This window comes from Varroa jacobsoni, unplaced genomic scaffold (genome assembly GCF_002532875.2).
Source record: "Varroa jacobsoni isolate VJ856 unplaced genomic scaffold, vjacob_1.0 scaffold_174, whole genome shotgun sequence".
Taxonomy (NCBI): Eukaryota; Metazoa; Arthropoda; class Arachnida; order Mesostigmata; family Varroidae; genus Varroa; species Varroa jacobsoni.
This window is the reverse complement of record NW_019213076.1, coordinates 4,289-32,027: the sequence shown is the minus strand read 5'-3', so window position 1 is coordinate 32,027 and position 27,739 is coordinate 4,289. Positions and strand designations below refer to the sequence as shown.

Genomic DNA, 27,739 nt, shown 5'->3' with positions numbered 1-27,739 from the left:
CAATCCTGAGAACCTACAGAGTGAGCGGGTGGCGTGGAATTCACTGACACCGGTTTTGACAGGGTTTCATTGTCTGTTATTTTTGTATTCATGCGTAACTTGTATAGGATCATATCTGCTTGGGATCAAGTATAAATCGGCGAAAGCCCTACGTAAATGCCAATCACTTATGATAAGTTTGGGACTTGCAGATATGCATTTATCTTTATCACGCTTCAAATTTAGTAATTAAAGTTTAAATGACGCAGTTCGCCCACCATTCAATACCACCAACACGAAAATAAATTCGTCTCAACTGAGCATAAAGGAGCTGAATTCAGACAAATACAATGATAATCAAACCCGTATGCCTAAGTGCTCTTGGGCCACACGAAGCTTTCGGTTTATGAAGGTCCTGAACCCTGTCCATACAAAGACATTTGTTCCTAGGTTAGAATCACCTACAACGGCGTGTGTACAAACGTCGAATAACAATGCATCTTCCGATAATTCACATTCAATTCGCACTGCTTATATACGAGACCCCACCGGAGCCTCTTGTCTAGAACCCGAGCTGTTACGGTAGGGTAAACTGCTATACAACACAGTTTGAGGCTGTTATAACTGCTGCACTAGTACGACCTTGTAGCTCCATCTAACCAGCAAAATGTTCGACTGGTCAATAAAGCGTTCTTTACTGCCCGGAAGGCCCGTGCAGTAGATAGATTAGAGCAAGTCCGGTCTACGGTCGACGTCGCGTAAGCGACGCAGCAGTTGTGCGACGGCAAGCAAACGCTCATCCACGGATCCGATAGATCGACGCGCCAAATTCGAATTTCCTTTACAAACTGGCACCAGTGTACCCCTAGCATATTAAACAGGCTCACATAAATGTTTAATCCTATAAATCATCGGATGAGAGATTGGCTGTTTGTATTATCAGTAGACTCTCGTAGTTCGAGAACCCAGTGCTTTGTCGGTCACAACAGCCAAGACACCGTGCGATGGACTTCATCTGTCTCATTGCACTATGTCATTAAATATCCTTGCCTGTAATTTGTTATATTGTTCTTACGTTAAGACTAACAAAGAAACCAAATACAAATTCAGAATGTCAATCACTTAGAAATCAAATATTAATGCACGGAAATATGTGCAAAATATACTCGTACATATTTCGGGTATCACAATTAAGATTGATTTTGATTTTTCTTATCGACTCAGATTATGCTCTGTTCATGTACTATTGAGAAAACGAAATACCGGTCGTTGGTCCATTTTAACCAATTGTTCGACAATTGTCCTAATTTGTTTGCCACACCAGCTCCGCTAATGCCTTGAAAGACGCGGAAATACTTACCATATCAAGAAATCGAACAGTGTATTAATAGGTTAACCTGCATTTACCTTATAATAGTTTAACTATGAAACAATTTAGTAACGGGACGCAGTTCGATGCGATGTCTTTATCTTGCTTGAAAATTACTTCCACGTCCTACTGTTCGTCCTTATAAAAGCTGGCAGTTCCCAACGAGACTAACTTTCGCCTCCACGTGAGCTACCGCTAAAGTAGCTGTCTGTCTTCGTAACGTAAACGAAATAAAATGATCAGTAAATCAGATCATTCAATTTTCTTTTTTTTTTTTGATTAATCGAAACAACGTACGACGACAACTCAGCTGAGTGGCTCCGTCGGCAATAGCAAAATCTAGCAATGCCGGGGATGCCAGCACCGCGCTGGACAGTATGTTAAACGCACCACTATACATTTCAGATGCAGTACACAAATAAACCGTTAATACACACATTAATAAAAAGCACTGACCGATAATACCACCAATATCTTAATTGGTGTCCATAGTATGTCACTAATTTAAGGGATATGGCACCACATCGGTGATTCGTATGTCCTGTTGGGGACGCTGCGATGACAGTACATGTGGTTTCGCAATGTCGCGGTTAATGTCAAAGGCTACATATTATTACCACAAAATCTTGTGGTGTGTGAAACGCTTGCATGCTGTACTTTGTATGACGTAATGAGTATCTATAATAAATTACCCAACATTTTCTTGGAAGTAATAGTGAAACTATTGCTTGATACATTTTTTCCGGTGTACCATACAATTACTATTACTTCCAGTGTTTTCCAGCCTTCAGGGTCTTTCCTAAGTGTTTTTTTGTGTCTCTCCATCACTAATACGTATTGTACCCTGATCCGACATATAACTATATCGAAATTTGTTGTTTGTAAACGACCTGCCAAGTTGCTAGGTGAGTATTGTTAACGCTTCTGACGCCTAACGAAGACCTAATCCTGCGCGCTTCCCGTAATCCCCAATCCCACTTTCCCGCTTGAACCCGTAGGCTGCCATCACGGCGTTTACTCAATCAACTGCTGGATGATGAACCGACTTGCACCACGTGTTTGTCCTTGCTACAACTGTATAATCATTATATTGAATACACAAATACCCATTAGTAACTTTTAGCTCATTAAGGTAGTGGCAAATTAGGCTGTTTACGAATGCGACCTAAACTCAATTGTTTCTCCTTATTTACAGAATTTTGTTGTAGAAAACAAAAAGTCATTCACCTGTTAGTGCTGAATTGACTCCCGCCGCAATCTATGACGACGTTTATGTGATTTTTTGTATCGTAGCTGACTCTTTGTTTAAATTAACATTCCACTCTTCTAGAAAACTAACTCTAGAGCAACAAATTGTAGGAATAACACACGGATTCTCTAAACACCATGGCATTCTCGGATCTGTGTATCATCGTCGAACACGTGCTGACCAATAATTGCTAATGGCTACTAGGATGTATCCGGCCCTCATTTACTTTTCTCCCGATGAAGTCCCTATAGAAGTCGAAACTGCAAATGAACAAAACGGAAAATTAAATAGACATTCTTCAATACAAATTTAAAATCTACCGTCTAGACTAATCAAACGTTCTGTCGACTATTCAACTGATTTACCGATGCAGAAACAATGTGGACCAATCGCAGCAGCAGCAGCGACTGGATAGACTTCTTTTTTGGACTTCGTTCAAAGAGGCGACACAGTAGTAATTCAGAATACTTCAGAATACGGCCGCATTGGTCGTGCGGTTTTTACTGCTCGGACCCGTGGCTTTATACCGCCGCGGATTGTTCGGACGCCTGCTTGCTCATCGCTGCGGCTCCTAGCTACCAGCCTTCACGTCCTGCGGCTGTCGACAAAGTGTTAACGCCAGGGCCGGTTGGTTCGACGTAGAATCTCTGGCCTTTGCTATTGCCACCAGCCGTCAGGCAAGAGACTGGAGCAGCGCCTAACCAAATCTTATGGCAAAGGCAACAAAGGGCACAAGAACGTAGCGACAGAGGGGTACGATACCTGTAGATGTAAATTTGCATATAATGGATAAAATGCAGTAAGAGCAGTACGCGCACACTCCAGTTTGGTCAGCGGGACTTGCCGGGCTCAATACGGCTTACCGAGTAGTACCACTGCGGCCACCGCTGCCGCTGCAGCTGTGTGCCTTGTGTGTGCTTGTATAGTAATTGCCATTAGTGACGGCTCGGACCGCTACCTGTTCTTGCTATGGATATGACCATAACGGTTGTGACGAAAAGTAACGGTGCAATCATCTAAATCGTCGGCGATGCTGTTCGTCGTCGCAGCGCAAACGCCACCTTACTGCTTTGGGGCAACCACACAAGCAGCAACAGCAGCAGCAAAAGCAACAGTGGACGGCAACAACGAATTATGAGTTGTCTTCGCGGTGGAGACGCCGGCATCGACGCTAGGATATGATGTCGCACACGCAACCAATAGATGATACAATACACGGATTTTGCTGACTGCGTATTGCTGATGCTGTTACAAAGAGCGAAGACGACGGCGGCGTAAGTGGCTAGAGCTGAAGGAAGAGCCGGCAAACTCGATCTGACCTGATTGATCTGTCTGTGCGCGAATTAGTCCATCTGTAAAGTTGATTGATTCATCGCTAGCAATACGGGAATCGAGAAGAGTACGGTGTTGCAGCATATCAAAGAACAGCTAACATAGAACAACGGTAGTTCTTGGCTGAGAGAAAAAGACGGAGAAATGCGATACAAAGTGCGATACAAGTGGCAGTGGAAAGTACGGCGCGTTTCCCGATAAAGACGAAATAGAACTAACGTTAGGGATCGTCGATAGAGGGGCAAGTAGCTGAAGGGAAACAGCTCTCATGAAGATCCATTGCTATACTGATGTCGTATAAGTACACCACTAATGGCCGATACTTAACCGACCGTCCGGGCAGGGTTTCGGCCACAGTTACTGTGGTAAAAAACACTGGACAGTTGTATATGCTTTAGCGGGGAGAAGTTCATAAATCGTATCGTTGTTTATACGTTGTACAAGTCAATTGATGGTATAGTGTGACATTGCTTGTGATAGCCATGTTTCCGGTGCTCAGTTCCAAAGATACTAGCAACTAGAATATGCTTCCAGTACAAGATCTGCGACAGTGTTTACCAAGGCTGGCAAAAATTATCTGTGCAGAATAGTTATCTGTATATTATATAACATGTCTTTTAAGCACACGCTGTGCCTATTATCATAGCATCGTCGTTGTAACTTCTGACAGCTATGAGAGTACCCGTTTCTCTAAAATAGTCGAATCAAGACGCCATTTGTAATTTACGTGTCTCTCAATAATGAAATAGTTCAGCAAAAAACCACCGTTCGGAAGCTGTTAGTTTATTTGTAGAACTGCTGTTTATAATGCATTGCGAACGTGCACACAAAGTACAGTAAACAATTCACAAACACACGGCGGTTATATGATCTGTTGCAACTACAATGCCTGTTTCCATCTTTACGTTTCTCGCTTTTATTTTTGTTTTGCCTCGTTTAACGAATCAATACTACTATATAACTATATGGTGCACTTTCTACGTGATATCAGAGCAGAAACGTTCGCTGTTATCGCTGCATATTTCCTCACATCAATAAACCAGATAGGTGAATGGCGCGACCAGTCTTTCCCTGTCGACGCACGGGACAAACAATCACGATCAGCTCATGGGAATTATGGACCTGGTTCCATGATAGGACTATTTCCCATGGATTGAAACAACTTACCTCGTCGGCGCTGTCGCTCCTGTACTTTTTCTTTCTGTTCGTTCTGTCCTTCAGACCGCGTCGTTACAACATTTGGCTAACTGGCCCAGCGTACCCAGCCATGTAAAAAAACACCCGCTCGAGTTCACGCACAAATCACACGATCATATGGTACGATACGATCGACCCCCTGTTCTGTTGAGGCACCGGCTCGCCTCCGAGACACTGCTTTTCGCTGCAAATAAATGTCTTCAATTCGATAAACGGCCAGACAGCGGTTTCAATTGATACAATATCGTTAAGAGAAATGATAAGGGGGTTTTGGCTAACGTTCACTAACTCATGATGACAATCGTTGTAAAAACTGATCACTACTAGTAGGAACGCTGGTGCTGACGCGCTGGCCCATCACAGCATCGCGGCGCATCACTAGCGACCACAGCTGCAACACAAATGAACGAAAGTCTCAGCGGAATGTCAATGGAACACTTCTTTGGATCGATGCACGACGACGACGACAACAGGTAGAAATTGACAACGAAGATCACTCGGAGTGCGGCGTTGTTGACCGGCACACGCAGAAACGTTGTACATCCTACAGTCTACACCAAGTGGGCGCAAGAGGCTGCGCAGTACCTTTTATTCTTGCAACCCGTCGAAAAAAATAGCACTATTCGAACAGTAGCAGATGAAGCAGCGTTTCTTCTTTTCGTTCGACAACGGGCGAAAGCATCCGTCGACAACTCGCACCTGAACGTATTTAATATGAGGCGTCGAGAAGAACGATCTTCTCGTGACGTTAGCCGTCAGCCACTTTAGACTTCTATTGCTTTGAACTTCCTGTACAACGACAAAAACAACGCCACTTAGGTGCGTGGGGCAGCTCTTCACCTTTGCAGCTGCTTAATATGGAACCCCACGACCTATACATGCCCTGGGGAAGTTTTCGAGTTGTTAATGCAGTATACGGTACTAACTGAAACACTTATTAAGAGCTGTCGATTTACTTTTACCAGCAGATGCTCTCCGTATTGTTGTAAACTATCCTTACACATAAGTCATCTGTGTTTCGGAAGTTAAGCGTGTTCTGTGTCCCAACTAGCCGAGTCAAGCAGCTCAACTGCAAACTTGCGCAGAAAGACAATGCGAGATATGGGGCAAACAACTTATTAGTTAATAGTAGAAATTGTAGTTAATGTTATAATAGATCGTTCATGGATCTACTGCCAGTGGCACAACGAGGCACTTTTTGTGTCGCCCGCTGCTGGGCTGCTTCTTTGCGCCTGACGCGCTCCAGCCCAGACGCAACTGACGACTGGCGCCCTCGACTTCTGTTCGTACGACGTTACACCCGCCGTCGGCGGCACTTCCACGCCCCCCAAGAATACACACACACACACACACACACGCAGGCCGAGTTAGGCTCATGCGACGACGCACAGACAAAGCAACGCAGACACCCTTTTCCTACGGCAGGAACACCGACCGCTTACTGCTCGGACGCACGCACATCCACACGGACCATTACATCGACTTCCGTTGTGCTATCCGCTGTGACTGTGTCCTCGTGGGGTGTCAACCTCTCGCAAGTTTACGGAAGATATACTCTTCCCCTCTAAAGAGCGACAGTGGCAGTGGCAGTGGTCGCAGTAACAACAGCAGTCATTCCCCAAGTAAACTTGCAGGTGGCGTCCTCTCTCCAATTTGACAACACCATCTACACCGGCACCTCGACTGCCGCTCTCCAGTAGAAGCAGCCGGAGTTTTCAGCGGCGGCGGCAACAGCCGGAGTCTGCTGTCTCCCAGTCCCCGACACGCTAGACACACACCACAGCAGAATTCTAGGCCGCCGCCTGCTAGCACCCGCTATGGCGGGACGAACTCAATTTGGTAGCCGTTCGCTGAACACAGAGCACAGCAGTACGACACTTCATTCATCTGAAACGTCTTCGGTCGCGATCGAGTGAAGAGGGGACAGACTCGAAAGTCGAAGACGGGGGTGGTGCCGACGAACACACAGCGAATTACACTCACACTCCGTAGCTTCTATACTCCGCCACACAAGAGACGAGAAGCAGACAGAATGGAGCTGGTGTCAGTGGCCGCGGGTGTAACTGGTTTGGTTTTGTGGTTCCGAAAGCACCGCGGAGCAACAGCAGCAGGCTCAGCCGTCGCCGTACCAGTACTTATTACTGATCATAGTACGGCATCGAAATCATTAACTCGACTGTTATCAGCCGGCGCCTCGAACGGCCGTAGCAGCGAAATGACGACGATCGAGTGCCACAGCGATGACAGTGACCGGTCGGTTTGTCGGTTCTTTCCTGCTGCTGAGCAACCACAAATCCGAAATGCTACTGTTAGTGACTATATGGCAAAACTTCAATCGAGCCGCCATATTGAAGTAGGCAGGTGTATGTGATCAGAGAGTTTCATAGAAGCTTCAGCGGCAGGCAAACTATTATGTACCGTAGGATCATACAATTCGACACAAAGTAAAGGAATTTTACCTACGAGTTGAAAATATGGATGGGTCACTCACGAGTCGGTTATTAGTCCAGCCATACAGCGGAAACGGGTGAAAAGTGAAGACGGCGAAAAAAACGCGACAGAAACATCATTTGATTGCTTCACTATAGACAGAACGAAAAGCGATAGCTACACAATAGTTTTCATATAGTGCGTGTGTGGTATACGATGGTTGGGATAGGTATAGGTTTTTAAATATTTTTAAAGTGTATTTATTTGATTTAAATAAAGAGTTGGTAAATGTGATTAGGCAGGGGTACATGGCCAGAGTTATGATTACTGTCTATGCCTCTGTATAAAGCATTATTATGTGGCGGCAATATAATCAGTTTTTATTAATATTAATATTAATTTTTATTAAGTCGATAGGTTGCAGAAAACGTTCGTGACATATAAAAATATTAATATAGAATATTAAATATAGGATTAAAATGTTTCAAGTGTAAAATTATCACATTTTATTTTCTCTCTGATTATATACTTAATAAATTAACAATTGTTCATATTTTTCTATATAAAATTGTCTATATATGTATCTATTACATAAAAGCACGTAGGTTACTAATATTTTTACAGCGGGCATTAGTGAGATAGATGGCCAATAGGTTTCAAGACAAGAAATCCAAGAGGTATAGTCATATATAGTACGGCAAGAGCTTGACATTCTCCAATGTGTTCTTGAAGGGTTTATGCTTCATATATATAGCTTTGAAACTTACGTAAGTGGATTGCAAATCTAATTCCTTATTTAGTTACTGAAGTGCTTGAACGACCACCCTTGGAAATCCATTTTTTTTGGCAACAAATCGTCCTTGTCAGAATACGAACGAAATCGGGCAGAGTAATGAACGGTTTGTTCGCTGTTTTTTGCAACTTATATGCCTTTTCCACCAATAGAGCTAATAAATAACCGAGGAAAAAGTAAATAAAAAACAACTACAGGTTTTGTTACTGTTATCGATACACCGTACCTGCGGGCCCCTAGACTAATAATACATCACTAGGGATTATGATTACATACTGTCATGATATTTCGTGATTAATCCATGAAATTAAAATTATATGTTTAAGTTATTTCTGCACAGAGTGTCCTACGTAGCGTCGTTTATTATGCAGAAATGTAATTACATGTTATCCTTTCCTTCAGTGTGCTATGAAAATACGAATTATCTCGACTCTCTGTCTCTCCCTTTCTCTTGCCGTCAGTTCAAACGGGCGCGCCACAATATAGTTGCCTGCTAAAGAAGAAGCTTCTATGCGAGGCTAGGTTGCCTGGCCCTCTCCGTCTCACCATAAGTTAGGCAGGAACAGTCCAGATAGAAGCACAAACTCTCCTAGCGAAACAAAGCAATTTCTTCCCGTTCAACGGTAAAAGTAAGGAGTGCGGCATCCAATCAGACCGAAAGCCGTCGTTGAGGCTAGCAACAGCCGAGGGTTTTACCCATCACTAACTCACCGTAACGAAGAGTGCTGTTCGTTACGGTGCTGTTGCTGTTCCTCCCAAGCTGCTACTAGGAGCATACGCTAGTCTTTGAAAAGCCGCAAATTCGTGTGCGTGTGTGTATGTGTATGTGTCTTCGCGCTATTCAACGAGGGTTTCGCATCGACCGTCGTCCAGTTGCGTTTCGTCGTGTGCCAACGAAGCACGCAAACGTAGGTAACTAATGTTCTACGCGGAGAATCAACTAAATACACAGATGATTGCTGGCTGCGTTTGTCGATTAAAATGTATACAAAGCAATGTTGTCCGCGGCGCTGGAGACAGAAGTAAAACAAAACTAGCGGGTAGTCATTGGTAGACCGCTGTTACCCACCGTTATTGTGAGACTGGTCGGAACCGAACCAAACACTGATTTGAACTATGTACAGAAAGAAAGACGGAAAAGCTATACTGTCGATCCGCATATTGTGATTCAGTGGGTGCGGGGACGAAGGGATTCAATGAAGTTCACCGAATACTCCCAGATTTTCCTAGCGCGTTGCTGCACCGCCGGTGTTACAATCCGGTTTGCGTTGTGGCCAACGGCGATTCGCTTTGCAGGCGACACACCTACGTGTTCCTGATGCCGTTTGGGCTGCTGTAGAATGGCGCAGATAGATGCGTTGTGACTATTTGCCTTTCCTTTTTTGACATTATGATTGCGAGTGGAAACGAAAAACACTTGATACGAGTCGACATTGATGTACCCAGCTGTAAGTGTGCATGCGAAAGTCACACGAAGATGAGCAAGCGATCCTTTGATGTGATATTATGTAGTACATCCAATACGCGTGATTCATTTCATGGGTGCGTGAATTTCTGTGCTTATGGAGCGCACTTTTTAGGGCGGTTTCGATGTTGTTTATGTGTGCGTTTCTCTTATCTGTCTGTGTGCGTATTGAAAAAAACCCATCACTACTAAGTCTGTTCCATGCACTGGTTCATTATATAGTATTATATGATGTTTCTATTGTAGGTGAGAGTGAAATTGAGATTCTCGGATATGCTGCTCCACAGAAATCCGTCTCGCTGACGGGCACAAAACAATGATGCAGTGGGGGGACCACATATTATGTTTTCTATTCAGGAAGCTAAAACTTTTTTTGTACCTTTTCCTAGCTTAGTTCAAATCCTTTATATCACTTTCCGAATTGGGAAGCGGACGATTTAGTCATGGTCGAAGCTAGTTAGCAATATTATAGCTATATACTTATTAGGAAAATGTATCTACCAAAATTAAAAGGTGTACATGTATAAGACAGCTGAGACAAACGAACTAAATCTCTGTAAATGACTGTATTTCTCGCGAAAGCTGATAATCTTTCTGTGCTATTTCTTCTCTTGATGTATTAGCAATAACTTGCGGATTCCATCTTTTAGCTTAGAAACATAAATAAGCAACTTTCCCGCCGCTCTATCTTCAGGGGCATGCTTAATCTATTCATACTTCTGTCATCATACTGTGTTTTATCATTCAGACAAGTATAGGCTTGCACCATCCAAACATAGTATATCAAGCTCTTCCACTCTACTATCTGAGATCTCTTCGGTAGTCACAAAAAAACAGTTGCTTTCTCGCTTACAGAATGGCAGTTTATTGCTCTTGGTACTATAATGCAATCATAGTTGGTTTCTCCTGTGGTGAGTCGGCTCGTCCCCAATAGGTGTTTGGCCCTCTCCGACAGTTTCATTTGGACGAAGTTTTATGGGCGGCTGGCGATGTTGCCCGCCGACTGTGGAAGCATTGGACGCAGTGGTGGACGAGATCAGAGATATGGACAGCGTAGACTGCGGTCTCTCTTGTCCTGATTGTTTATTAAATCGACATTCAGTTGTTTGACGGTGGTTTCGAGACCACCACTAAATAGAGCTGTAGTTCTAATCAATGTCCGAACTGGTTGGTCTTTCAAACCTATCAGCTAATCACTGAGTGTGCTGGTCGTAATGTCTATAGAAGGTACTCTGTTTCTACCAGGTTTAGAGAGATTCAGCAACTGCTTTTCTGGGTGTTCTATGAACTTCCGTCAATTTGTACTGATACTGACATATATTATTCTGCTAGCAGTTCAATAGCAGGAACATGGTAACGGTTGTCACTGGTCGACCTATGTAATAGCGGTCAGCACTACGCTACCTTAACCTACAAACACTAATGCTTATAAACGCATACGTACATTTCTTGCACATGATCCATATCACATGTACGTAACGGACATTACATTACGCCCAGTGTTGACATTAGGCGTCACTGGAGATCGCTGGCTGGCTGCCAGCACCAAACCCTGCTTGACGACCCTTACACTGTCACTAACAATAATACGCAACCTTGTTACAATCAGTTTGTGATTCCTTTGTGATCGCCTTTAATCCTCACCCATTTAGCCTGCCTCAGCGAACTTATGAAATTGCCCATTCGTATCATCCGATTACACTGCCCTCAAGCAATTTGATTGCGACTCTCGAACAGCGGTTTCGCTAGCTTTCTTTAATTCTCCCTATGTGCTATTGTGCCGCTGGCACGCTGTGACTCGTGTACAGGTGCCCCACACGCGTGCACCTATTGCTTGAGCTTCCATTAGAATTAAGGTACCGCTAAGACCGTTGATTTCTTTTGGTCATTTTGTTGTTGGAAGCAATCTGAAGTTCAATTATCTCATGCAAATATTAGAGCGGTTAAAAATTAGCTAAATGAGTTACGTCAAAATAGTGACAATTTCAAGCATCAATTCTATTGCAGAAAATTAAAGAAACCTTTCGTTCAAAACCTAACTATATATTTGTTGGGTAAACATTAAGGAATTAAACGTTCACAATGAGTTGTGTTACAAATTCTCAACCCCTGCGGAAAGAACTGCCTAGAAAGCTCTTTTCCCCTCCGTTAACATTCGAAGTTAGAACTAAATAATTCTTCATCTACACTTTAGCTCAAATTCGATTTTTACCAGACACTGAATTTCCATTATGGTGTTTTCTTTTAATTAAGTAAAGCCTAGAGAGGAAAAATCCCAAAAGTCGTTGAGGCGCTTCCTCACAAAAAAATGCAACTGAATCTATTATGTTAGGGTACAACTCTTTTCTAGCTCTCGTGCACAGGTACTCCACGTAGAGATGATAGATTTTAGAAGTCACGTAAGCAGCATTCATTTCCTTCCTTCATTTTCATGGCCGCAGATGTCGTCCACCCCAGAACCGGTAGATCCAACGCGGATTATGGGCAAACTGGAATGTCTCAAAGAGATCCGTTGCCGTACTGTGCAAATGGAAAAGATGAAGACTCGACTCAAACAGTCAATTGAACGGACGGAAAGTGAAGAACGATGTCTTGAAGAATACAGGTTAGAAATAAATAAAGCTTATTTGTTTGATACTCATAAATGTCAGTTTGGTTTTTTGCTTATTCGGAAGAAACAGCTTATATTTTAAAAGACGAAAGAACATAGGTATTTATTGTGGCTAATGTGATTGATTGAACTAGATAATATTTAGCGCTTGCTAAACTATAATGTATTTTTCATCATTAATCCAATTCTTTGTTTATATAACAAAGACGTTTTATTGTAATGATTTGCTAAACTCGATGCGGTTTATTTATATTTTTACAGATCCGAACTTGAACAGCTAATTCAAGAAAAGATGGCACACGTTGAGGAGCTTCGCCTAATCCACCAGGATATTAATAGCATGGAACAGGTATTATTATAAATCTTTCTGAAATATCTTGTTGGGACTCAACCGGTCGTATGTAGAATGCATCGCGTTTGGTAATATGTTATGAGATTGAAGCGTTGTAGCGAGAAATTATTACATTAACACGTGTGTACAACAAGCTCGAACTAGAACATTTTATGTACATGCATTTTTTTATTGGACTCTCTACTGAAAATGGATTCGACAAAAACGCTCGCCTTACCATGCAATTTCTCTGTTATATATCACGCTATCTATTGAAGATTTATCATCAAGCAAGAAGCCTATACTTTTTTTCCTATACAATTTTCGACTGTCTTAGGTTTTTAACCATTGTGTAAATGACGGAAACTGATAAGTGTGCTACCCTAAGATGTAAAACAGCGTATAATTTATTCTATAAATATAACGATATCTGTAACCACTTCTAGATTTTGTGACGGGTACGCTTTATTTGTCATGTCAAAAGAGGAAAACAAATTATTTTTGCGAAACGCAGTGTCTGACCGCTTCAAACTGAAAGTGGAAGAACCCAGTTTCTTCCTCATCAATCAAAAAATTTGGGCACTTAAAATTTAAAATTTATCAGTACCTTCATACAATGGTGATGCAATAGCATCGTTTTTGCTGATCCAATTTCTAATTCAGTATATGTGTGATGTTTAGCTTTTCTGCATTCATCTTAACGTTTCTATACCATTTTTATAGGTAATTAAGCAAGCGCAAGAAGAGCGCAACCAACATCTTGAAGTGGCAAAGCAGCTTCACCATGAGATTCGTCCCCTTAAAGACCTTGTCGATAGACTTCGTGCAGAAATCGGTAAGCACACATTTGCTAGATGACACAGTCCAATTTGTTAAAGAAAAGCCAGCATCAACAGAGAACTTCGGCGGCTTCGTTTTTATCTAAGCTGTTTCATAGTCTGAGTGAGTCGCTATTATACGATAATTTATTATGATCTATCATAGCATAGCATAGCATACAAGAAAAGAATTGATCGTACTCTAAGGGTGGTGATCCACAAAAATGGATAAAACCGCTTAACTATTGAGCTCAAGATCTTTTCTCTGTTGAGCTTCTAAAGATATACCATTACGCCATGTAATATTTCTCCAATGTTCCACTTATGTTAAAACTGACGAAAATAGGCAACGTGGGAGATACATAGAAAGAAACAGCTGACCATATTTTAAAGACATTGACTCGAAAAAATCTACAAGCTTCCGTTGAAAGTTGCACCGAGTACTTCTTTTTTCTAGGGAACGCTTTCAATCCTTAGACTACGATGTTACAATGTTATAGTCTAATGATGTTAAATATGATAACCTTAATAACGTATTATATTTTGTATCCAAACTAGAGAGAAAATCAATTGGTGACAATACTCGCCCTAATTGCTTAATATTTCATATATGATTGATTGGAAACTAAGAGTCACAACGGCGTACGGTGTAATTCTGAATATATAAAAATAAAACAAAAAAAAAAAATATATATATATTTTTTTTGTTTTATTTATATATATATATATATATATATATATATATATATATATATATATATAGTCGTACTAGATGCTGTTAATTGCTTATCGTTGAAATTGTGGTTGTATATTCTCTCGTGTATGTGATCGTATTCGTTTAGGTTTGGCAAAGCTTCCGGAACTTCACCAGGAGGAGCCTCTAATCAAGCCAGAGTTTTTTGAGAGACAACGCTTCGACACCCAGCCAATTTCGCACCATGATATGGGGGCTGCACCACAGGTCTGCATCTGTTTATCTTACAAATGTTATTGTTACAGAGGGCCATATAAATTCATATATGTACCAGTCAAACACTGGTGTGTCATTAGTTTTACCCTTTGTTTTTGCCTAAGTATGATGTATTGGCATGATTTCACCCTAGCACTCAAATTAATAGATTTAAAAACCCTTCAATAATGACATTAATGTTTTATCTATAAGCTGTTAGATCACAAGAGAGAATGTCGAATAAAAACACAGTCTTCATATGAGTCACTCTTAGTATGTAAACGAAAATGTTTTATTTTTTATGTCGAATTGATTTTCTATTTAGGACATATGTAGGTCCGACTGCTTCATAATTGTCTCTCGCAGTACATTAATAATAATTATAAGAATAATACAATCAGTTGCTTTTTTCCTCCCTCGTTGTTATCGAATAGGTTCTACCCGTAGTTCCATCGGACAATCCTCTTTTGCAGCAACATCAACAACAATTGGCCTCGGCTGTACAGCAAATGCGACAGCGAGGCGGAGTCGGAGCAGCTATTCCTGGGATGGGCGGTGGTGCAGGCGCGATGTCTGCCGGAGGTCTAATGGCTGCTGATCGGCCGCAGAGCTCGGCAGCGTTCCGTCAACAGCCTCCCCCAATGAAAAGCTGTCTTTCGTGTCATCAACAGATTCACAGGTAAGTTTGAGCAAACGGGAAACAAGTGCGAAGTTGTTAAAGGTTGTTAAAAAAGCTCCCGTCTGTAAAGAGGTTGCTTTCAGTGGACCGTAACGTCATTGCATGAACATCTTAAACAACTATAGATTAAATCTAATGATTGAAAAATTTATTTTAGTTATCTTATAGTATTTGCTAAACCTTTAGTCCAAAATCCCCAAAGTCGCCGATTTGAGCCAGGCAAAACAAAACTATATAAAATGAACAATATAATAGTGCATATATACAAACGAAATTCGCAACTATGTTTGGAATAAGCTATGTTCTACTTAGCAATCATCTTTTTGTGACTAAATTGAGTGCCTTATAAATTTTTGAACCGTGCGATTTACGCCAGAAGCTAGGTGGTGCTGGAAAGGTTCAACTGCGTTGTAATACAACAATTAAAATGCTCCCTAGTATCTTTATAAGACTTATTTATATAAACACTGGTTAAAAATTTAAAGTTGCGTTTTTTTTTACTTTTAGGAATGCTCCAATCTGCCCACTTTGCAAGGCGAAGTCACGTTCGCGCAACCCAAAGAAACCTAAAAGAAAGATGGAAGATTAAAATAATGCCGATAAAATACTTTTCAAGTCACCAGTGCAGGTTATAATGGTGCCTATATAACAAACGTTACCCAACAGCATGCTGCTCTATTCGACTCGCAACCTATTCTTGCTCGAATGTTTGGATCGCATCTATTTGACCCCAAAAATCAATTATTATGGCTCTATGTTACCATTTTGGTCCGTAGAAGTTCATTAAATGTGACGCCATTGCTTTTGTTTCTAATCTCTATAACACTATTAGCATCGAACTAACATCTGCTATGACTAAAGTTACGTACTCCTTACCATCCTTAGGGCCATTACCAACCATAAGGTCATTTTTAGAGTGTAAGTAAGGTGATATAAAGGCGTGTCGTAGTGGCATAAGTAGACATAAGCGATTGTCTAAACCGGATCGTACATTTTTCCAATGTTTTGATATTGATTTTGAGTCGAAGCCATATCTCATATATTTAATTTGTGATTAAACAAACAAAAGAGTTGAATAGAAGACTTGTACATTAATTGTACGGTAATCAAACCACTGTTGATGTCGTAACACACTAATGATCACTGCGCTGCACCGGCTGAAAACACAACTTCTGTATATGGTTGATAAAAGTCGTAAATTCTGCTTCCGTCTTAACCATGGGGGAACTGAAGATGTCATGGGGTTAGAGAGCTGGGAAAAGGGATGAAGGGCAAAAATGGTTTATGCAGAGTGACGATAGGCGAAATGGAGAATGCAGCTGCAATATGAAACCATTGGAGTATGCATCCGATTTACCATAAGAATTATAGGATCCGCATCACTTAAATATGCAAACTTTAATTAATCGGATACGTATGTTTCGAGCGTTTTTGAAGCCGCTTCTTCCTACGCAATCTGTTGAATCTGCCAAATCTGGATGCTCACTCCGAGGTAACGACATCCTTAAAGGATGACAGCCGGATAAACAGGTGAATTTCCGCGGGCATTTAGGTACATTTATCTTCTGCAGGTGTATAGCAACCAAAGAAGCGGAGAACCTAGTTGTAAGCCTGATGGATCCTCCGCTTATGTGTACTTCACAAGATTGTATTATTATTATTATTCTATAACGCTATATAATCGAAACCTTCAGGTTTATTAACCACGTATTGCAGAGAGAGAGAAATAAAGTTTAGTAATGGTTGCTAAAGGGCGATATTGAAATGGCAATGATAACGGATGATTACCGCTATCAGCATTTAATCCACCATCACCCACTGATGATAAGTTAGGCAACCAGTCTGACTTGTAGACGTGAATTAGTGTGATGTCAAGTTCACGCGTTTCGTCAAATTTTCATCAGCAGACGAATAGATAATGTTCAGTTATAGGGTACGATACCAAACACGCTCAGTTCCTAGTTTACCTGGGCTTTTGTTGAAATGGGGTCCATTATTTGAGTTAGGCAAGGTCCAGATGCCGTGTAAACCAGACATAACGCCCGTTTGTATTGCCTTGTATTATACATCGATGTATATTATCTACAAATAGATGTGTTAGAAAAAAATGTTAGACCCTAACATGCATACATCAAATAAAATCGTACAAGTTGTGTGGATCTGAAAGAAGCTGTTCAGAAAGAACGATTACTGTTTTATATTAGGTTCACGATGCGCTTGTATACCAATTTTAGACAAAAATAAATCTATGAAAAGCTGACTACGAGTTTAAACCTCCTTGTATAGTAAAATTGATTTGGCAAATGGCCAAATCCTGTATATATAATACATATACAGATTTTTTTTACTACAACTTTTGAATTCGATAGTATGATGGGTCTACTTTTGAGTTGCGTTTAATTCCTTAGTTAATTCCCGGTTATTTTTTTTTCATTTGAGCTTACGAGTTATAAGCGATTCTTGCTCACCCGATAGTGAATAAAATCCTGTACTTATACAGCACACTTCGTAGCTCTGTTGTATGGATTACAATACCTATTATTTTTCTAAAAGAAAGCATTTTAAACTGTAAAGTATCAATTCATCATAATACAGTACACGAGAAAGCTACGCATGCTTCAATTCGAAGATTAAGGAGAGATAAACGAAGGGAGTTCAGTATGTGACGGAAGAGATTTCTGTCGGAAATTTAGGATTAAAAGTGACGCGTGAACGGCTGACAAATGACATATAGACAGATACGTACCTATAACAGGAACGAACTTTCTAATGATAGATAAAATAAAGAAGAACACTGCTGATCTCCAAAGTTCCTACGCCAGAACTCAACGAGAGCACGCTCGTCACAATGGAGTTGCTGTCTACTTCATTTGTAAACATGCCGTACCTTTTTGTAAAATGTCATATACATAAACGTGCCGAAACATACAATAAACAATATATAGTAACTAAACATTGTAGTCTTTTTCGATACTCGGAACTTGTTTTTCAATTACGTCCCTTCAAACTAATGTATAATAACTATTTATCTAGATCTGAAATTTGAGTTACCGTTACTGATCACTCAAATCGAGTAAACACTGAGTGCATTTTTTTAATTCTTCGGGAGGAAAGCCGTGGTTCACGTTTAATTATTCATAATATTTTAATCATTATATGGTTAGTTAATGATAGTCTTTGACTAATGTCAAACGTATGGAATTAGCAAAAATCAGTAGATAGAAATCTGCGATGTTAACTGGTAGACTTATTTGATCTCATTCATGTCGGTACTCTATCGATTGGGAAATCGACTATACTCGATCTGTTTACGCTGCTTTTTGAGCATGGCCTTAGTACTAATTCGTCGCGGTGTCTTCTAAATAAATAGGAAATTAATTATAGATTGATTTTTATATGGCGGAAGCCATTGGGTCTCATCAATCTTGTTCGGCACTACATACAATTCGACAAATTCTTCTAATAACTTTTTTGATGATTATTCGTTTGGTAATTGCTGGGAAAAGGATTCTCTTCCAAATGCTCTTAGGACGGACGAATCTTCTATGGTGAGCATTTTCCGGATTGCTTTCGAAACTACGTCTGCACAATACTTTTTTCTTGCTCAATGTTTTACCGGAAACTTCTTTATTAATAAGCTAAGTTGGTCGCGGAGTGTTCCCGCCGAGACTGTATAGTAGTTTATGCAAACGTGTGCTTAGCATGTCAACAATCTTCTTGGTTGCGGTCAGTATTACTCATTTGAAGAATTGCTAGTCATAAAAAGCCTATCTGATTCATTCCACGTTAGAAAACAGGTCTCGCTTGTTGTTAAACGTTTAACGTCACTTTTTGCAGTGCTGATCCGTCAAGCTCCAAAGTCGAAGATGTGCCTTGTAACTAAACAACCATGAACGTCTTTGCCATGTTTCGAAAATATGCCAGTCAGCGTATTCAAAGCTTATTCGACGTCCCGTCAGAAACGTGTTCATGTATCGCATTTCTTTGCATAACCTATATGATGGCCGGCCAATATCCGATTCGTTTTTCGCCGTTGAAATTGATTAGATAACCACTGACGACACACAGACTGTGTAAAGAGTTGCCGAAGGTTCTTCTGGTTGCCAGCAGACGCATGCCTAAACGCAACGTGTGTTTATGTTTCCGTGGAAGTTCGCTTTCCTTCCGTGCCCCCTGTGTGTTTCCTTCTACCGCTACAGAGAGTTAAAAAAAAAGTTGGGTTTGCTTGTATTTCTCAGCGCAGGACTCGAGTTTTCCTCGCGATGTGCAGATATACAGGCCTGTTAGTTATGGCGAATGCTGATGCGCGTTTGGAGATTTCCGAAGAGGAATACGTGATTAGCGAACGCCTAAGATCTCCGGGTGGTAGCAGCAAAAACGAAGTTAGGCTGTGGCGTCGAGCATAAAGTATGATGGGTGTTTGATTTATCTGCATAACAAAATTCCTCTGCATTGGAATGCTTGTGATTCATGTTCAAGAAAGAGTCGTACGCAAATCTTTTGAATGAATCATGGTCGTTGTGTCCGTCTTAGTGAATTTGGGTTTGTCCTTGATAAACATTCCTTTGATAGCGGATAAAATATCTGGGTTTTTCATGGTGAGAAGTCAATGTAGAACCCGGACATGCTTAACAGAATAAGTCGTTAGCATCATTATCATAATGATAATACTATGCCGTTGCTGTAACCGGTACATCTATCGAGACAGGTTAGCAATAAAAAGGACAGTCAATGGCTCCTCTGAAAACTGCGGATGAACATTGATCGTTACTATACAACTAGTCCAAAATCTCAACGAATATGGATTTGATGCTAGATAGTAGTTCTGGTGTTCAGTGTGCCTCATTTAAGATTTCCAACGTGTAACTATTTTTTGACGTTTAAGTTTTTGTGCTATTCACGAAGCTGGTAGTGTTTATTTGTTATTGGTATAATTTGAAACAGCGACCCTATGAAAATAGGGATTAGTAGTCAATCGCCTATGCCAAAATACTAAAATGGGTACTGCCTGGCGAAACATTGTTACTAGGGGCCTTTTGAAAGATGTTTGCATCTTACAAACTCATATTTGAACAACCAGTATCTAGTTATAAGTGATAAGTTAATACTACCACATACCAGATACAATGACTTCAGTCTATCGTTGTTATTTGAATGTTTTTCCTGAGGATCGAATTTAATGAACCTTATACTGAGTCGCTACTCTTTCTTTGAGCATCGGGCGACCCATGTTAAAAATTTTTTGTTGACGTTCAGTTTTCGCGTCAACCCTTTCAATATGGTCTCAATAAATTTGGCTACATAAGCTTAAGATACTGCCGAACCTTGCCCTCGTAGGGCAACCAGATTGCCTTCTATGTCAGAGGGGTGGAGAGCCAGGTTTGTTTTGAAAGATTGTATTACAGGGTGATAGCGGGGAGAATGTAAAACAATCTGTTTCATACATTCGATGAAAGGCGTTTGGGACGGCTCGCTGCCTTAATTTATAAATAGTTCTTTCCTAACGCAGTATTACGTACCGTGGTCAACACTATAAGTTATTACATTAGTATGGATAAGTGGTGCGAATCTGCCTGTTAAGGACGAGGTGCTAATAAGACTGCTTTAATCTGCGTTCGTGTGTACGGATATGTGCTGTAACATTCCATTGAATACTGAGAATATCTGTACTATGCAATAGCAAAAAAACGCACGCAAGGTGCATCCGCTTAAAACTGGTATTTTGGTAAACTCAGTTGGTAAGTCTCCTAGCTGCGCGTTTACCATTATTATTATTATTATAGATATGTTTATGCAACTGCACAACTGGCTGTCTTAATGAAGACGTACTAGTAAGCTCGATTAGGTACGCGTTTTCCATGTGCAACAATATTGAAACGGGCTACGTTTGCCAAGGATGTATGGATTGATGAGCACGCTGAGAGTTAACTAAAGGGAAGAAAATTCGCGCTTTGTAATAAGAGATCGGTTGCAACTTGAAAAATACCGAAGCAATAATACAGTTTCTGAAGATCTTTGCGTATTGTTTTATTAACAGATCTGTCATAATCTACGCTCCGTGGGACGGTTTGACGGCTCGTAGTTCTCACCTATTTTATGACAGTATGCGTGCAATAAACGTAGAAGTCGCACTGTAGCACATTATTTTCCGTTGTATGCCTGGGGCGGTCGCATTTAAATTCTCATAAACTTTGGCAGCATGCGTTTATCCGCTATTTCTGGCACTAGAAGAAAGCTAATCCTCGTTAGAACGAGTAACACGCTCAAGAAAAAAAAATGCATCACCTTCTTAATTTAAGCAAAAGGATCGGCTATTATTCAATCATTTTCCGCTCAGCGAATTAGAAGCTTTAATACCTGAACTATGACGGCCTATGTCAGTGCAAGTCTTCATGCGGTACCTAAAGAATCCAAGAAAACTTTCATAAGGCGAATTAACTGAATTTAGATTTAGAGGGCTAAGAAATTTATAAAAATGGCTGAAGAAAACATTTTTGATACACCTGGACTCTTTATATAGTAGCCTTTTAGGGAACAGAAGACTAGTTGCATATGCGCGGGTACTTAGAAGTTATTTGCGGATTAAAGAAGGAATATATTGAAAAAATACAGTGGATGGTTTAGCTTCCGAATTGGAGACGTAGTTCTAATTTCTCGCTTTGTCTATACAAAGTGGGTCGCAGACGTTGTTTATATATACGAGCTGGTGAGGCGCGTGATTCTCGAGGAACATGCAAATCGAGGCCTTGTATGTGATTAACAAGCGCAGAGAAAGCCTTGGTTCTTTTCCGCTGGGTTGCACTTTAAAGACAGGAGCTGGTAGGCTTTGTTAAAGGTTTAAAGGGGCGCTACAAGAAACGTTGTTAATTTGAAATCGTTACTCCTGACAGAGATAATTAATACTCACTTTATAAATTAACTAATGTTAAGTCTCCAAATCTAGATCTAGGTGTTTGAAAACATATGAAAGCCATCTGTTACATTTTGAATCAATTTTAAAAGAAAATACATCTTAATATTCATATATAAATAGGCTTTGATTATATGTAAATATCGCCTACAGCTCACATGGTTAGCTCACTGTTGTGACTTAGCATCCAAAGATGTGATCTATATTGTATTTGAATGACGCAGACCAGGAGTGCCGTTGGATTTCGTGACCCTGCCCTCAGCGTATAATCGATCTCGCACGATGGGTACTGTCGCCCAAATATGAACCCTTGAAGACAAAATGCAGCGTTTCACCAGCATGAATTATGTCGATTATTCTTCGTCCAATCCATCTAAACAAGTAGGCGTGCGATTTTCAACATGTGCGATGAGTGTAGAGCCGCCATTCGTAAACTACTTCAAGAGCAGGGGTCCCGCATCACAACCAAGCCTAAACTAGGCCTTGCTGAACGTTCCGGCTATACTTGTCATTCGCTGACAGCCTCTAACTTGAGTTTCGCGTCCTGGCTTACGATGATCGGATGCGAGCGGACACACGGCGGCGGTGCTTCGTTGTGGCACTGTTCTATTCCTATCAAACCGTTACCCAAAACAGGTTTATTCTGGTCTATCTGTGATCCCCTGTAACACTGAGCGCTCAGAAAACATCCGAAACCTACCGGATTTTATGCAAGCGAGCGATGCAAATGGGTGCGATGGAGCGAAAGGAGAAACAGCAAGCCCTGGTGATTTACACAATTTTCAACGCAGGGTATGCGTTTTTAGGTGTTTCTATATGATGGGCACAGGGTAAATATTCGCCATTTTGCCTAATATTCGATTTTTCCATTATACAGTATATAGCTTTTTACGGTTGCGAAATAAAAACAATATAAATTATCTACTGCTTTAAAGGGGTCATATTGATGATTCCGAATAGAAGTGTCGATTTCTCACAATTTTATCACTTATTTATTTTTCTTACAGATGAAACATCAACTATCAATTTCGACAGAGACCAGATATTTGTCCTGGTGAAGGAGATTGTTCACGCATATCCATTCTTAGATTATCCTGATGAGCTAGAGGACCTGCTACGGAGGGAAACTGGTTCTAACCCGTGGGGCTCATGTACCTCGAACGATTTTCTTTTTGATCTTGTTGATCACGTGCCGATGATTGTCTACTCAGACGGATCGGGCAGAACCAGACCGTGCCCCCACCTAAATGACGACATCAATAACAATCTGAATGACACTGGCGTGGATAGCGCTCGCGGAACAGTTTATGAGGGATACAGTCGAAACAATAACAATGCATTGTTTTGTACAAATGCTCCAAACATTGAGGAGAGTCTTGTCCTTGTGAGCTGTGCATCCTCCTTCGAACCTTTCAGCTCCTTTCCCAGTCCTTTGAGATCGATTTTCGATGCCGAACGATAACGATATTTAAGTCTTCTTGAAGTTCTCGAGATGTTTATTGAACGAAATCGACGTAATGCAGAAATATCTGCTACTGCAAGTAAACTCTTCAGCACTAGACCAGAGCAGATATTTGTCACACATGCCAGACTGAGAAATATGCTGACCAAGTCAGAAAATGAATACATAGAGAGTTCGATTGCGAAGAGCGTCACCAGAATCAGTACAATATCTGATAGCGATTCGCCGAAGCAGGAGTAATTAAAGAGTTTTCAGCGACGCGACGAAGCCTCAATGTACACTATGAAGCAAATGTACACGTTCTTCTTAGGGCGGGTGCTCTCATAATTATTAACTGTAGCATTTTCTCTCGGGGTCAAAGCGAACGCTTATTGTGTTACTCGTTGTCACGCAAGCGACGTTCAGTCTGACTAAGTATCATTTGGGGTGCTCAGTGTCGTCACTGCATTCCACAAATTACGTCCGTTACTGCGTTTGCGCATACCCAGAATAAAACAGAGCGCGTACTTATCGGCATCACATTTCGAACTTAGCCCAGCTCACCTTAGATGAAAGTAAACACTTTACTTTTACGCTATTACGGGGACTCTCATTGATCCAGCGAATTTGATCAACTCGGGTATGGACTTCATGACCATACATCCAGATACAGGAGGATAAGTGCGCGCTGGGCAACTGTAAAATGGCCTAGTTTTCGCACAAAAAACCACTCAGCTCTCGCTTCAGGAAAAATAGACGGAGCAGTGGGGATCATTTTGGGTACTATACTTGAGTAGTTCTAAAAACAAGATGCTTCCCGCGGTTCACATCCGATAGCTTGGATATTGAGCATGACTTGGTAGAGTAATGTTTAAGTAAGCTGACGGTCAGATCCTTCCTCAACCATTTCTCCACCGGCAAATGATTCGAATTCAGTATGTACGTGCCGTCCAATTAAAATACGCAATTTAATTAACATTAGAATCGCTAGATAGATACATTTGGTGATCTAGAAATTACTGAATTTCTTTCTATGTGCGTGATGATTGCGCATTCTGTAAAAAAAACATCATTTTCCGAATATGCACCGAAAATTCGAACCTTCTAAGGAAATCCTGTCCGACTGCCAGAAGTCTCTGCATCTAATCTCTCGATGTAGCTCGTTCTGTTCGATAAATCAGGTGGCGGAGTGAACCTGGATTTGGAATTATGCTGAAGTGTTTCACACCGTTTGCACTTATTCGGATAGTGCTTTGTGCTTTCTCCAAGTGGAACACGCAACTAACAAAATTACTTCGTTCTACAGTAGATTACAGGCGGCCCTTTAAATTAATGACGAGGTCACCATATTTCGCTAACAAAAATCTATTTCACGCATAAGTGAATACCCCTTTGTACCTGCGCGTCAATATCCAATGCATAGACAGGAATTAGTGTACCTAAGGAGTAAAGGTGACTAACAAAGGTAAAAATAGCTAACTAAAACCAAATAGATTCAATTTTAGAAGGGGTTTTTGTTTTGATGTTGGACCTACTAAAAAGAGAGAACTACTTATGAGCGAGCTTTGGTCGATGAAAGATTAGAGTACATAGTAATATCATAGTGTAGTTTACGAAAGATAAAAAATATACCAGGTTCAGCTCTAAACTCGCTTAGCTTGCTTCAGCAACTATTGCGGCCAATCTAACTGCCTCCGGTATTTAAGTAAGCATCAAATAAATTTAATACGTAGCAGTAGACCAGTGCTCGGGATATCAGTACTCTGGATTATGATTGTTTTGAATTTACTCCGTTATACAGGATGCCCAGTATCAAAAAAAGTTACTGGTATTATAGCTTATACGGATTGGTTTCCCAAATTGAAAAAGCCAAAACTTGCTCGCCTAACTTCCGGCATGTGAACGCATATAGAGAAAATAAACGTACGTACTTTTAAAGCTTTCCAGTACTAGGTCTGTTTCACTCATGTAAAAACATCTTTGCCGATGAAATCATTACCTAATCCGGTTGTCAAAAATGTCAAAAAAAAAAGAAAACAAAGTACACTGCTCTGAACGGGAAAGAACCAGCGATTAGCGATGTAAAGAAACTCTTCGAATAACAATTAGATTACGTGGCAAATATGAATCAAGGCTGCCGCTACTCCTCGATGATCCGTTTCGTTGGCGTGGCCGTTTCTAAAGGCGGGTGTCGTCAGACCCTGCGACTGAGGCCACGTACAGCCAGCGAAAAACGAAAACTCGTCCACCCTCCCGTGTCTTTATAAAACGAACGCAGAATAGAACCAGCCAGTTTATCCTACTGTTGGTAAAGGGTGAGGGCGATCTAATGACATCATTAGCTTCAATAACATAATGAGTTCGTTCCTAAGCAAGTTCTAAAAATAACACATTGGAAAGCCTTGACGATTTTACTGCTATTGCTGCCGGGGGTGCTACGACTACGCATGCTTGCAGGCCTCTCTGACGACCATTCTTTTGTACTATATTTAGAAAAATTTCCACTCGCGCAGTGAAGAGACTCCATAGACCCTGCGCGGACGCTGTGGCCTGTAGCAGAACTCAGATTTGGTGCGTGTAAGAATGTAGGATTGCGTCAGCGAATGTCCAAGCGTCCCTATGCTAAAAATAACGCTTGATAGCTCGTTTGATACACTGTTATATTGTTATAGTTGATATATATGGAAAAGTGTTGGCTCAAAGTGCTGAGCAAGAAGAATTCGTAGGCTAAGACCTAAGCCTGTGTCACTATTAGACATAGTCTATAAGCAACGACTTGCCTTGTTTTCACGTATACCAAAACAAGAACGATAACGGCACGTCTTAGTAAAATCAGTGATAATTAGTAGTAGCAACTAAATTATGAGTTTTCGCCCCGACGTCCTTATAGAAGAATATATAACAGAAGGGACTACTTCGTAACAAATGAACGCATTCTATTTTCTTTATAAATATTATAATTATACGTGAGAAATTTATCTTAATTTAATTTTATTTTTTATTTACTTATTTATTTATTTATTTATTTTTATTTATTTATTTATTTAATTTGAAATGATGTAATTGTATCCAGTATTTTCGTATGTTTATGTAAAATCAGTTTGGTAAGATCATTATTAAATTTTGTTATTTTCAATAGATGTTATTACTATTATTGTTATTATAAAGAATAGATTAGCCAACCAAAGAGATGGTTGCATTTTAAGGCTTTACTAATGGAGAAGAATAAAATGGCAAAATAGTACCTTCTGGCCGTTCGTCGAGCCCACAATTTACTGCCTAGGATCATTTAGATAACCAAACGTGAAGGCTGTGACAATGTTTATTCGGAATATAACAGATTCCAGGTATATATATATTCCTTGTTGTTAGTAAGTGTTTTTTGGTAATATAGGTTCTAATTGTACCTTTTATTGTATGCCCTAGTATTGTCTTTCTTTGGTCTTTCTAAATAATTGAAATATAAAACATATTTCTTTTTATTTTTTTATTTATTCTTTTTATTTATTTATCCACAATCGAATTTGCCCTAAATCAATAATTTCCTTTTATCTAGTAAAATTTGGCTTAATCTTCTCTATGGACGTGACAGCATGTTTGACCTGAATAGACCTGAAACAAGAAAATCCGCTGGCACTGAGAGACTGGCTATCTTGGCTATTATAGAGATCGATCACTTGTCTTTATCGTTCTTCCATCCCCTTCGACGCCTCGTACGCGGGTCCAAAAGTTGGAACAAAGTTCTGGCTTCAAGCGCTCAACGGCGAAGTGCCATTGCAAACATGGAGCAGTTAGATTATCGGTCACGGTTTCCAACGCCACCATGTACATTCACTCAATTTGAGAACACCTGTATATAGAATTGCTCCACAGGTAGGTAAGTAACGCATCTGCTCGCCTTTGAAATGGTCTGCAGTCAGGGAAAAGATATGTGCCAGCTCAGGATTAAATTACATTAGAGGTACCCAGTAGCGACGGCCAATGATGGGGGACAGAGGTGCACACGGAAGGGAGAGCCGGATAAAACCGTGGTTCCTCAGCTCAATGCCCTACCTGACGTTCTACTGAAACTTCTTCTGCTGTTATATATCAGAAATACGTTGACTAGGCATAGGATCCATCCTTACCAACGATGAACTTAGAGTCGATTTTGCAAGGTTAGCTCGCAGGCTGGCCGACCTATAGA

At 40.7% G+C, this 27,739-nt stretch overlaps 2 protein-coding genes and 1 long non-coding RNA gene across 9 annotated transcripts in view; 2 read left to right on the top strand and 1 right to left on the bottom strand.

Moving 5' to 3' along the window:
* The window catches only part of Pkn (serine/threonine-protein kinase N), a 70,036-nt gene extending 61,283 nt beyond the window's left edge, over positions 1-8,753 (bottom strand). For all 4 annotated transcript variants that reach the window (XM_022852379.2, XM_086972931.1, XM_086972928.1 and 1 more), the window contains exon 1: positions 5,097-8,753. The gene's annotated coding sequence lies outside the window, so the exon portion shown is untranslated. The remainder of the gene's footprint in view (positions 1-5,096) is intronic.
* A 129-nt stretch (positions 8,754-8,882) lies between these two features.
* LOC111271500 (zinc finger C4H2 domain-containing protein) lies at positions 8,883-18,155 on the top strand. 4 transcript variants are annotated; one of them, XM_022852337.1, is made up of 7 exons: positions 8,883-9,257; positions 12,256-12,419; positions 12,687-12,774; positions 13,480-13,591; positions 14,417-14,535; positions 14,958-15,202; positions 15,710-18,155. In XM_022852337.1, exons 1-7 carry the CDS (start codon positions 9,168-9,170, stop codon positions 15,789-15,791), a joined length of 900 nt encoding a protein of 299 aa, XP_022708072.1. In that variant the 5' UTR covers positions 8,883-9,167; the 3' UTR covers positions 15,792-18,155. The 4 variants fall into 4 exon arrangements, with proteins under 4 accessions (XP_022708072.1, XP_022708088.1, XP_022708081.1 ...); XM_022852353.1 differs by having other exon boundaries at positions 8,883-9,261; XM_022852346.2 differs by lacking the exon at positions 8,883-9,257 and adding an exon at positions 9,332-9,797.
* A 2,493-nt stretch (positions 18,156-20,648) lies between these two features.
* On the top strand, positions 20,649-26,971 carry LOC111271519 (uncharacterized). Its single transcript, XR_002686919.2, has 3 exons — positions 20,649-20,940; positions 22,337-22,904; positions 23,120-26,971. It is a non-coding gene; the product is annotated as an uncharacterized LOC111271519 (long non-coding RNA).
* Positions 26,972-27,739: the final 768 nt, after the last annotated feature.

Coding starts and splice junctions, on each gene's coding strand:
- LOC111271500 (XM_022852337.1), top strand. CDS start 9,168: ATGTGTATGTGTCTTCGCGCTATTCAACGAGGGTTTCGCATCGACCGT. Junction 12,775..13,479: donor ATATTAATAGCATGGAACAG/GTATTATTATAA, acceptor CCATTTTTATAG/GTAATTAAGCAAGCGCAAGA. Junction 14,536..14,957: donor ATATGGGGGCTGCACCACAG/GTCTGCATCTGT, acceptor GTTATCGAATAG/GTTCTACCCGTAGTTCCATC.